The sequence below is a fragment of the Onychostoma macrolepis genome, chromosome 18 (assembly GCF_012432095.1).
Source record: "Onychostoma macrolepis isolate SWU-2019 chromosome 18, ASM1243209v1, whole genome shotgun sequence".
Lineage (NCBI taxonomy): Eukaryota > Metazoa > Chordata > Actinopteri > Cypriniformes > Cyprinidae > Onychostoma > Onychostoma macrolepis.
The window spans coordinates 29868821-29882386 of NC_081172.1; the positions used below are offsets into that span (position 1 = coordinate 29868821).

At 35.6% G+C, this 13566-nt stretch overlaps 1 protein-coding gene across 8 annotated transcripts in view; it reads right to left on the reverse strand.

Annotated features, from left to right (window-relative positions):
• The window catches only part of LOC131524278 (spectrin beta chain, non-erythrocytic 4-like), an 87232-nt gene that overhangs the window by 31320 nt on the left and 42346 nt on the right, over window positions 1-13566 (reverse strand). For all 8 annotated transcript variants that reach the window (XM_058751248.1, XM_058751246.1, XM_058751249.1 and 5 more), the window contains 4 exons: window positions 13234-13371; window positions 10201-10957; window positions 7892-8094; window positions 5534-5624 (listed from right to left, as the gene is read on the reverse strand). In XM_058751248.1, coding sequence (XP_058607231.1) covers window positions 5534-5624; window positions 7892-8094; window positions 10201-10957; window positions 13234-13371 — 1189 coding nt within the window. The remainder of the gene's footprint in view (window positions 1-5533; window positions 5625-7891; window positions 8095-10200; window positions 10958-13233; window positions 13372-13566) is intronic.

Consider the following 13566-nt stretch of genomic DNA (forward strand, 5'->3'; position numbering starts at 1 on the left):
GCGGAGAGACAGATAGACGGAAAGCAAGGGAGAGAGACGAGGAGGGAGGGGGAGAAAACCATATTGAGAGAGAAAGAGAGAGAGAGGGGGAGCCTACGTAGTTACAGGCGTCAGAAGGACAACACCAGGCTCTTTAAGCGAATACGAATGAGCGACTGAGGTGCAGCGAAGCTACAGAGAAACAGAGGTTCAAAAAACAAGGGAACGAGCAGCAAATGACCTAAATCTGTCAGATCACAACCTGTACTCTTAAAAATAAAGGACCCAAAAGAGGGTTTTCACAGCGATGCCATAGAAGAACCCTTTTTGTGAACTTTTCAGTGATCATTTTTTAATGGAAGCTTGTTTCTGCCAAAGGATTCAAAAAAGGAAATTGTACATTTTTTTCCTCACAATTCTGAATTCATATCTCACAATTCACACAAATTGCGTGATAGACAGTCAGAATTGTGAGATGCAAACTCAGGATTGTAAACTCACAATTCTGAGGAAAAAGTAGGAATTGTGAAATGTTAAGGTTATAAATTTGAAGCTGTGAGAAAAAAAGTCAATTGGTCCAATTGGTAGAACCAAAAGAACAGTTTCCATAATTTTTCTTTTTAGTGTGAAGAACAAAATCTAAAAAATTATCTTTTTACACTGTATTGAATGGAAAGGTTCCAAGGATGTTAAAGGTTCTTAACGAAACCATCGAAATAAACTTTATTTTTAAGAGTGTGCACATATACTTTAGGACAAATTTAACCTCTCTAATGCCTACTGAACACTACAGTGACCTCTGCCCTCATGAGGCACCCAGCGCTCTCACCCATAAAGACATTCAGGTCAATCAAGGTTATTCCTCAAAGAGACCCTGGGGTGGAATGGAGCAATAGATCCAAGAAAGAGTGAATGACCTTCCAGGGACATGGGAATTAATTATCCAGTAAACCGATGGTTAACTACACCACCACCAACACCAGAGAGACATTTAAACTAACTCAGACAATGATGTGATCTTCAGATCAGGAAACATTTCAAAGGAACAACAACTGAGAGCAAAGTATTTCTGCTGTAGGCACTATACACTAGGCTGCAAGATCTGGGAGAAAAAAAAAAAATCTAATTGTGAAATCAATTTGTAATTTAAAATTGTAAAAAACAAAAACAGGTTTGCTGTGCTTGTTTGTAGGGCTGCACAATTTGGCCAAAATGTTGTAATATATATATATATATAATTCTTCTTCTTCTTCTGATAATATATAAATATGGCTATAATAATAATTAACTAACTAAAAACTAAACAATATTTTTTGCAATTCTGAGAAAAATTGTGGGAGAAATATATATTTTTTTAACTTTTTAAAATTTAACTTATAAAATTATTATTACTTTTAAATAAAATAAAAACAAATAAATATTACTATACTGTAGTAATGTTTCACTGAAAAAATTAAAAACTATATATTTAATAAAAATAATATTACTACAAACGAGTATTGTATCCCACAATACAATGTGCTCAGTTTGACTATCCAAACCATGAACAATTGAACTGGAATTAATATCAGCTCTGATTTGTGACTTTTTTATGATATATCTTGTTCTCGATCTGCAAAGAGATGTTACACAAAACTAGATTAAAAATGCAAAACAACACTTTCATTTGTACATGCCACTTGCTGAATTAAAAATGCAGGTCTGGTTACAAGACAACAGTGTAGTCCTGTTTAAAAGTTCACTGTTGTATAACGTTCTGTTTGAGATACAATTAAAAAAAATAAATAAGTAATAAAGTGTGTTACTGCATAGATTGCAGTATGCATTGATTCCCAGTCTAGCCAAAATCTGCCACTCACTCAGTGTTCAAAATCATACTGTTTAATGCAGGACACTGCCTACAATATAACAGGTATAACGCAAAGACAAAACATTTCAAACAGTAGTATGCAACAATATCCAGAAATCATTAGTATTTACAGTGCGTCAGAGAAACCAACAAATCCACTGATTTTGATTTGGATTGTGAAAACAAACAGTTATTTACTATTTTTAATCCAAAAATAAATAAAAAACATACAGTATACACACTGCATACACATATATTATAATTACTGTCTGCACATTATTATATATACTGTATACTATTTTACATTCTGGATATATATACTGTTATTATGTAAAAATACACTATGGCTTTGCATAGGACGTATTTCTGCTATTTGATTTTCTAAACACAGTGCATAAGAGAAAGTGATTCAGTGCACTCGGACCATCTCTGATCATTGTGTTCTCAGTCTCCACACGTGTTTGACAGCTCTTAGAGAAGGCAGAGATCCATCCCCAGCCCTGCAGTGAACACACACACACACACACACACACATATACACACATATACACACACACACACACACACACACACACACACACACACTCACTCACTCACTCACTCACTCACCCACCCACACACACACTACTGAAGTTCCCTCTCTCTCAACTGAATAAGTGATAAGGAGACCTGTTAAATAATTGAGCATGAGAAGGGAAGAACAAGCAAAGTCTAAATAAGCCTGCAGGTTTGGGCCACACTGGGAGCCTCCTACTGTACAACTGCTTTCACACGGCATTTACCCACAATGCTCAGCTGTTCAGAGTCATTTCAAGACACAAACTAAATGCCACATGTACTGGATGACTTTTGTAAAACATGACTAAGTCTTACCCGACTGCACAAATGTGTTTCTACGGTCTAAAAATGTTGTTTACTACAACACAGGAGACAAAACTGTTCATTCTGCTTTAGGAAATAACTGAACAACTGACAGACACCACCAAATTACACACAATACTAATGAAAAAAGGTCCAAAGAGATTTACAAACATCCAAAAAAATGGAAAAATTGTAAGCCTAATGAATCAGTGTCTCATTGTGAAAAAGAAATACATTTACAGTAAGTATACTTTTAAAAAGAGTACTCGTTATGGAAATAATATACTTTAAGAGAATATACTTGTGTGAGAACTAAATGTAATGTTTTCGGATTAGAAATTTCTGATTATAGTTTAAATTCCTATTAAATGCAAAAAATGGCTTATCTTACTTGGTATTTTTGTCTTGTTTCTAGTCAAAATATCTAAAAATTCTTAAATCAAGATACTTTTACTAGATAAGCAAAATGACTTAAGATATTTAGTATTGTTTCCAGGGGAAAAAAACTAAATTAAGTGCATTTTGCTTAAAACAAGTAAAATTATCTGCCAGTGGGATAAGTAAAATACTTAGCCCACTGGCAGATAATTATACTTGTTTTAATATCTTGACTTAAGAATTTAGATATTTTGACTAGAAACAAGACAAAAATACTAAGTAAGATAAGCCATTTTATTTTTTTTTGCAGTGAATTAGTTAAAGAGAGTGCTTTTTACCCACTTTAATAGGACTTAAGTATATCTTTAAATTTAATTTCATTAAATGTACTGAAATCTGGAAAACTAAAATGTACTTTAATGTAATTTCTATTAAAATCTGTATGTCATGCATTTAACAATATATAATGTTTTCTAAGTTATATAGCACATTTCAAATATTAACTTTAACTGTAATATCAATATCGTTTGAAATATGGATATTTTTCTTACAAAAACGCATGGATTCGCTACAGGAGGCCTTTATTCACCCCCCGGAGCTGTGTGAGGTACGTTTTATTATGGATGTGTGCACTTTATTTAACATCTCTTGGACTGTTGAACGAAAATTTGTTTGCAATGATAGAGCTTAGAAGAGCCAGGACAATTTTTAATATAACTCCGATTGGATTCGTCTGAAAGAAGAAAGTCATATACACCTAGGATGGCTTGAGGGTGAGTAAATAACAGGCTAATTTTCATTTTTGGGTGAACTAACCCTTTAAGTGTGTTAAAGCAACAAAGCCATGAAAGTGTCTCTCTTTAAGAGCACTTAAGTAGTCTTTTATTTCATTAAATTCTATTATCTTAAAACATTTACTTTTAAGATTAAAAGTGCACATTCAATACAATTAAACACACTACTTTTTCACAAGGGTCAGCAAAGTTTCCTGCAATAATTTGTCCATAGTGAAATGCAAATGCTGTGTCAAATCACAGTCAATCAAACATATCTGATGTTTAATGTACAATCATACGGAGCAGGGTTTTGGACCAATAAGCTTTTACTGTGGGTGGGATTAACCAGAATGATGACACTGTTTTTAAAACCAAGTGACCATTAAAATGTCCTGCAGCTTGACTAAAACACATATATCACTTTATTGTACTGCATATGGCTAGGACACTTCGTACGAGTAATTTATTTTAATTTCTCCAGAAACGGTTTTACATGTCCATTTACAACCCTAGAATGAAATGGTCTGTTATTGGGTTATTTGGAAGGGTCATGAATAATAATGTTGAGCTCTGCTCTGATTGGCTGTTTCACAGTGCGGCTCATTTCAGTAGCTCACAGCAGGAAGGAAACACAGGGAGGAAAATATATATTTCAATACTTTCTTGCGCAATTATATCGTTGGGTAATTATACTGTAAATAAAATGCGGGCATCAGGGAGCCGCTATTAATATGCGGGGCACTGAAACTGCTTTCAAATGCACAATCGCTTTTTAGTTTCACTTTCACTTTGGAGATTCGCGATCGCACGAACTCTGTTTATACTATGGAGCGGTAGTACTTACCACACATTTTACAAGATCAGATGCTTGTCAGTGGTGCTCAGGATCTGTAAATCATTCGCCATAATCCTCAGGCATCTCTCCTTACTCTGTTTATGTGGTAAGTGAAATCTTATGTACTGTAATGTAACAGGCTACCGCTAGCAAGGAGCTAACCATGTCCCTTTAGTGTTTCGCGTTATTTTATTAGAACACGTTATCTGCTTTCCGTGCCTTTCTGAATACAGACACCAACCCATCCCTGCACTTCACATCCCCTGCACAGCCTGGAACATAACATTTATTTCCATGATCTGCCATTTTCGCTGTTGTCCTCGCTTGTTTCTTCACAATACCTGCAGAACTTCTGATGGTTCGGCTGGCGGCTGGCCTAGAACATGGGCGGTATATGCAAATGTTGGGGACGTACATATTTGTGATCCCAACTGTAACATCACACTCGGTGTTATGTTCTGATTCGCCTATTTTTCAGTGGTCTTTTGCATTCACGAGATTTACATAAGAAGGAGGAAACAATGGTGTTTGAGGCTCACGGTATGTCATTTCCATGTACAGAACTCTTGTTATTCAACTATGCCAAGGTAAATACAGTTTTCCATTCTATGGCACCTTTAAGAAATGCTTTTTATAATACAAGTTATAAAGAACAGGAGAAACAAGCGTGAGCTTACGTCTAAACATTTACTTCAAAATCCTGCACTGCTGTCCACACTTAAGTGATGCACAGATTTACTTATAGAGAGGCAAACATCTTGGTTCAAATATCATCACTCGCACAAGCTTCACACAAAAACAAAGACAAAGCGTGACACAGTTTTTACTGTTTGTGCTCGGCTGGCACTCATCTACCTCATGGCAGTCTTGTAGAAACCTCTGGAGCTCCCACTGGTCATTGAGTTTATGAAGCCACTGCTGAGCGTGTTCACGGTTCTGGTTCCCTCTGTGAGACGCACACAGACACAGAAACAATCAGAAACTCGTTTCTTATTTGTGATTAAACAGTAAAAAACTCTTAATAATTATTTGTGACAGTGTTTCATAGATGAGTCTCCGTTTAAAACAGAAGGTAGACTGGGCCATAACAGATTCCATACACAAATACGCTTCGAAATCCAATTTCACGCTCCTCACTGAGACTGCATTCAGATCAGTGACCATGGATTCTCAGCGAGTTTCTTTGTTATGCCTCTATGGAAAAAACATTTGAAATTCAGTGTGTCTATAGGAGCAGCTGCACGTTCTGTGCCACAGTGAAAAGGACGGCAGATACAGATGTCAGGTGGTAGGTCGTCTTACAAGTACAAAAGCACTGCTTTTACAATGAAAGTGCAACACGGTTTTATTACCAATGCTACTTGATGACAGAATAGAGGTTTTGCTATAAAGAAGAATTAAAGAACAGTTGAACACAATACAGTTTAACAAATTGGTAAACTGTGCCAATTCTGCATCATTTATGACATACTAAGGATACAATTAACAGGATACTAAGCTTAGTCTTCTTATTTGATAAAGTCACAGATCAGTGTTTTTTAGTGATGCAAAATAAAAAAGTTTGTTTTTCATAGGACCATTTATCACCATTTAATTTAATGGAAAAATGTCAGACAGGATAAACAAGAAAAAAAAACAACCTAACGTTAGCTTTTATTGAAATTAAAATAGGTTTCCGTTGTCTATATTTCTTTAATAGTCATGTTTGTATTTTCAGGCTGCAACCTCTTGTGCAAAAGAAAGCACAGTTGAACTTTTGAGAGCTTTTTTGACCCACTTAAGTGGGACATCTTTATATGTAATTTCATAATTACTTCTATTGTCTTTGAAATATGGTTAAAGTGTACTCCCAAACGTACTGATAAGCATTTATTGTAAATGACTCCTTACAGTAATTTTCTCTTATAGTAATTTTTTAAGTGCACTTAGGTGGCCTTTTATTTAATTCAAATATTTTATCTGCAAGTACAGTTTATTAAAAACATACTTGATAGTTTTGAAGTATGCACTTTTAATATAATTACAAGGGCTGTTTAACCCCAAAACACTTCAACGCAACCAGTTTGACAATAGAAGTATCATGGAATATTAACATATTTTTGTTTTAATTAAAATGTGTGATTTATAACAGGGCACACAAAAATTAACCTAAATTTCCTCAGTCATCTTTTAGAATATAAGTAGCCTGTAGGATTTCAAACTTGCTGTGAAGTGGTTAATGTAGCGCTTTTAACTATTGTTACTTTGCAAGGCTGCAAACATAATTTATGGATTAAGGTTAATAGTTATTATTAATATTTATATTCAGTTAATATTTATTACATATGCATATTTTTTTGACCGATAATCTGAATAATGGATATTCCCTGACTTCTTATGTAAAGCTATTACATTTTAAAATGAAATCAGAAAAATTCTGGAAGTTTTTGGGACTAATTAATTTATTTCCTGAGAACCAACCTGGAAGCCTGTTTCAGCCACTGAACAAAAAAAAGAAAAAAAAGAAAAGTAATTGCGACTTTTTATCTCAAAATTGACTTTTTTCCTCGCAATTATGAGATATAAAGTTTCAATTCTGAGAAAAATGTCTTATTTACCTATTTTCTCAGATTTGCGTCTTTCTTAGAATTGCAACTTTATATTTCGCAATTGCTTCTTCTCTCAGAATTGTGAGATGCGAATTATAAAGTCCAATTGTCCAAGTTTATATTTCACATTTCTGAGAAAACCAAGTAGTCAGAACTGCAAGAAAAAAATATAGAATTGCTTGTTTATATCTCAGAATTGCGCAATTCTTACTTTTTTCTCACAATTCCGAATTTTAGAATTCTGAGATAAAAAGTCGCAATTACATTTTTATGTCGTGATTGGTCATGTGGCATGAGGGAAGCAATGCCGTTTCTCAAACTGCTCTGATTGGCCAAGATATCCACAAAAGGAAGACATTTCAATATGCTTTCATCATTACCCAATTCATTTTATTAAAATAAAAATTGAATTTTGAATTTTATGAAAAAATATCTGAAACCAAAATATATTTTAAACATAACTGTAACTTTAACTTCTCTTCTGCCCTATCACTTTTCTAGAAATTTGTTTAATATAAAAGTTTTAGAAGTTGCAATTGCCTTTTTTATTCAGTGGCAGAAACGGGCTTCCATACCAACCAGCTCTATGCGACATAAATGTTTTTATAAGTGTCGTGGTTTTGACCTGTTAGCGAGCAGATCCACTCTCTCTCTGATGCGCTCTGAATAGATGTTGTTCTGACTGATGAGGCTCTCTCCCGCCTCTATGACAGCTTTAATGCGGTGCAGGTTGAGCTCCATGGTGGTGGTAAAGTCCTTGTGCTTTTTGATGGCTGCCTCCACCGTCTCCACTGTGGTGGGAAGCTCCACATGGGCCAACGCTGACTCCTGAGGAGAGGAGAGGAGAGGAGAGGAGAGAAAGACAGGGTGAAATACTGCATACAGAAAGCATCTGAAACGAGTCCAGATCAATTACACTAAAAGCAAATCCATAATCAGGGCAAATGGCAAGCCGTTGGTGGTACTGCAATAATAAACACTTTGAAACAATATCAATGCTCACATATTCTTCTGTGACGATTCCACAAATGTTTTCTAACTCGGTCAGTTCTACAGATTGAAGGCACAAATACAAACGGTCTACTTAAATTCATTTTTCAGATATTAAATGATGGAAACAAAAAAACAATATTGATAAGTCTTAAAACCATAATTGTTAAATGTTGAGTTGTCCTTACAATGTTCTCATTTAGAAAGGTGAAAAGTGGCTAATGAATGCCACTGCCATGTGTTACTGCAAACCAGTTCACGCTCGATGACAGTGCGGATTCTTATTCTGTACCCGCAGGCAACAGAAAGCGACTCTGGGCTTTTAGCAAACCAGAAAAGACACAGCTTCTAACATACAGACGGGGTTGAGGAAATGCATGTCCTCTGGCATTTACGATATTCTTATGAAGTGATGACCCAACATGCAAGCAGCAAATGTCTCTGAATGTGAACCGAGCAATGACCTTAAACTGCCCTGATGCTCCTGACATTTACAGATGTGACCTGAAAAAGATCAGTCAGATCTGTTCTTGTGTCCTAATTGTCTGCTGACTCTAACCCGTAGAATAGAACGGTCATACATGAAGTGTCTTAAATATCTCAATTGTTTTTCCTAGATGGCAATGAGATCTAAAGGGGAGCAAATGGAGACTTTTCCACTTTTTTTCTCAATTGCATTTACCTTTTTACTCAGGTTTGCCTCATTTCTGAGGGTGAATTGGTTTGGGCTAAACACACGGCAGTATTCAAACCTGCCATGTCTAAACCCTAGCTTCAGAAGAGATCTCAACAATTACACCTATTAACATTTTTAATTTTACAAGAAACATTTGAGACAAAACTGGTAATTAAACAGAAGTACATTTATCTGTATTTGACTATATTTAACCTCTCCTCTGCTCTGTCACTTTTCTAGCAAATTGTTTAATATAAAAAGTTAAAATGTTTTTTTTTTTTTTTAAGTATCTTATGATCACCCGTGTGGCATTCATTTGATCAAAATACAGTAAAATTGCCATATTATGAAATATTACTAAAATTTAAAAGAATGTTTTTTTTTATTAAAAAAAATAAAAATAAAAAACAATCCACAAAAACTGTTTTTTAACATTTAGAATAATAATAAGAAATGTTTCTTGATCGTTGGAGCTTATAACTGGAGTAATGATGCTTTGCATCACAGGAAAAATACTCTTTAAAATATTTTCAAATAGAAAATTGTGATAATGTTTCACAATATAACTGAACATGTGACCCTGAACCACAAAAACAGTCTTAAGTCGCTGGGGTATATTTGTAGCAGTAGCCAAAAATACAGTGTATGGGTCAAAATTAGAGATTTTTCTTTTATGTCAAAAATCATTAGTATATTAAGTAAAGATCATGTTCCATGAAGATATTTTGTAAATTTCTTACCGTAAATATATCAAAACTTAAAAGTAATATGCATTGCTAAGAACTTTATTTGGACAACTTTAAAGGCAATTTTCTCAATATTTAGATTTTTTTGCATCCTCAGATTCCAGATTTTCAAATAGTTGTATCTCGGCCAAATATTGTCCGATCCTAACAAACCATACATCAATGAAAAGCATATATATGCAGCTTTCAGATGGTGTATAAATCTCCATTTCGAAAAAATGACACTTAAGACTGGTTTTGTGATCCAGGGTCACATATAACTGCTTTTAATGTTTTTTTTGTTTGATCAAATAAAGGCAGCCTCGATGAGCAAAAAATATACTTTTTTCAAAAACAATAATTATTTCTAAACTTTTGACTGGTAGTGAAACTAATTTAAGTAGTGTACGAATCATAAATGAGATCTCCTTTAAGATTCCTCATCTATAACAGAGCAACTTAGGAATAACATTTAGGAAACAAAAGCCTTATCTTTCTAATTTAAACTGTGTAACTACCACAAAGAGGTATCAGGGGCTTCACCTGGTTATTGAGGAAAGCCTCGGCCTGCTTGACGTCCCTCAGGAAGAGATGGAAGATGTGAGCTTGCACCAGCACCTCCCTCCTGCTCTCCCACATCTCCAGCAGTTTGTTCCAGCCCACGTCCAGCTTGTGCAACCACTGCTGCAGAGCTCCGTGAGGCAACGGCGCTTCCTCCGTCTCCAAGAGATCATTCACAGCCTGGAGACGCTCGTAGTCCTCTTCGTACCTTCCAATCTCCTCCTTGAGCGCGGCGTGCTGGTTTATCAGCCGTTCTGCATCCTCTAAAGCATTGGGAAGCTCATCTGAAGCAGCAGCTGTCTGAGTTTGCACCAACCAGGTGAGGAAGGAATCCAAGTCTTGGATGAACTGTTGCAAGCGGCCAGCGACGGTTAAAGAGTCTTCACAGCCTTGCAATGTATGCTTTAGCTCTTCCCACTCCACGCTGATGCCCTCAAAGGGAACCAGGATGTCTACGGCCTTGTCCGGATGGGATGTGGCGAGCTCCTCTGCTTCCTCCTGAAGGTGAAGGAGCTTAGGCTCGAGAACCGTCAGAGCTCCCTCCATGGTGGAGAGACGGCGCTGCAGAGCCAGCACGCTGCCCAGGTCACTGCCCACATACTGCGTGGCGTCTATGGCTTTCCGCTTGTCCTGAATCTGGGACTTGATCTCCGTGCATTCCAGTAAGTAGTTCTGGATGCGCAGGATCGAGTCCAGGTGATCTTTCTTCTGCTCGACCAGCTCCACGATGCGGTTCCACCTGTGATACACAAAAAGAAAGCAATTTAGTTGATTTTCTTGATTTCAGACAAGTTTAAACATTTGTATCTCTGTTAAAGTGAATCCATTCCGTTTCAAATCTTGCTCCTTCTTTTGTTGTGTTACTAAGTGTGCCTTGCAAAGTCCGTATGCTCCCTGCAAAGTTATTATACAACACTAAAAACTACAATCAATCAATCAATCAATCAATCAATCAATCAATACTTGAAATAAAATAAACATTATCTAAAATAAAAACTTATATTTCATTTAATAAAATAAGGAACATTTCTCATTTTCATGTACTTATTCTTGGTGTACTAAAATAACTAAAAAAAGGAAAAATGATAGACATTTAAAAAAAATGAAAGTGGAAAATACAAAAACAAAAAATAATTTTAAATGTAAAGCTATAATAATATCTCAATGCTAATAAAATAACACTGGTTTGCAGGGAAGTATATGCAATTTTATCCTATTAAATACTCTCTAGAACAGTGGTTTTCAACCTTATTGACTTCACGGCTATTCATTGTCCTCAACAATATTTGAAGGCCCACTACTAGTTTTGCAACTTCTTTTAATCAATAGGCACTCATACTTTCTGTAAATTAAAAAAATAATAACTAAAATAATTATAGTCAAAATTTAAATATTTTCTTTTCAAAATTCCATAAGCTTAAAGAGCCACTGATCTAGAATGAGAATGTCCTTCTCACTAATAAACTTATTTCACCAAGCAGCACTTGTTTCTTGAGCAACATTCTTGCTGGTTCTTGAATAACATATCGATCAACCAAACAGGCTTTATTTTTTAAGTTTCATCAGCATAACTAATTTACATTTATGTATTTAGCAGAATGTTCCATGCTCAAAAGCATGCAGCTCTGCTCACTACGCATGCACAACGACTCTTACAATGTTCCTAAGGTTTACAAATGTGTCTGGTACAGACAGGCTGTTAGATGATGATCTAAACATTAAGGATAATTGGAGGATAATTAATATAAATGGCAAATATAAAGTTGTATAAACTAACAACTTCCTATTTCAACAGAAAATGTGAATTAATAAATGTTTTAATAAATTAAATGTTAATAAATGTTAATTCAAAATAACTTTGACTGGAAAATTTGTACTACATCCCATTGTACATAATTCTGTTACGATCTAGAGTAAGGCTTGGATGATGCATAATAAAAATGACTCTGTTCCAGAAAACATGACTCAGTCTGAATCATTCTCAATTCATGGACGCACACACACACACATCAAGGACCCACCCACACAAAAAACAGTCCGAGGACACACCGGTGGGCCACAGCTCAAGGCCTGAGACACAATATCACAAATCAAACACAGATTTCCTACAGGGCACTCTTTAATGAAACATTCTTTTAAATGCACTGTGGCGTTAAATATTGAAGAACACAATAGCTGTGAATGTGTTTGGGTTCGGCCCGTAGTGCTTTTGAGCCGGGTCAGGCGCGCACTGTATGTGGCAGCCACAGCAGATGGCAGCACGCTGAGAGAGGCTATTTATGCCAAGGTCGGTCTAAAACGGATCACTGGAGTTTTTCACACATACGTCACAGCTTGCCAGTTCAGTGAAAGCTTGTGAAAGCAGCAGCCCATTTTCTAAAGACACCCATGTAGAGCCGTGTGTTAAAAGTGACAAACAACAGCAGCATCAGGAATGTGCAGGGTTTTCTGAATGACACCATTTCAAAATGAAAACAAATTTTCACAACAAAAAACAAAATTAACACATGTAATGCACCTCCCTGCCCGAGACCTACAGGGTACGTAGGGCATTTTTCATTTCATATAGTTCATTGGTGATGAACATGATGCAATACTAATTGCAGGGTAAATACATTCATGCCACCTTTGAGCTGCAACAAATAGACTAAATACCAATTCAGATGCAGCTTCTGAAAAAAAATATGGCCGCTGTAGCCTAAAGGTTTAATCAAATCAAATATGTATTTCTAAAGCTACTTTTTGTCTATTTGATCCTCTTCTCATTTAACACAATAGGATTGTTTTGTTAAGTTTAAATTACGCTAACGAATGGTTTCAACAGCAGTATATAATCAGTTAACAACCAAGAGCTCATGGCATGGTCTATCTTGAAAAGTTTTGTGCAATCATTAAAAATCTCTATGGAGAAAATGAAAAGAATTTTTACGTCCTGTTGCCCTCTGTGGTATTTGCCATTAAATATGCAGGATAATGCTATAAGTCACATAAACTGTACATATGATGTGGAGTTACCTGCTGTTCAAGTGATCTTGACAGCCCCTGACTTCGGTGGAACTCGGGTGGCCGCTGTCTAAGAGCTGCTGGACGATCTGATTAACATCTAGTATCCTTCCCATCAGGCTGTTCATCTCCTGGTCCAAACTTTCAAACCTAAAATGCAGAACATTCACTTCTCAGATAAGAAGATATTCAATGGTAAATCACAGTTAGGCTTTTGTGTCCATAAAAACAACTTTATCTGTGGGTAATTGCAAAAATGCAACATCTGGAAAAAAAAAAATTAGTAAAACACCAACAACATTTATTCCTTTTCACACAAATTATGATTAATTTGTAAATGAGCAG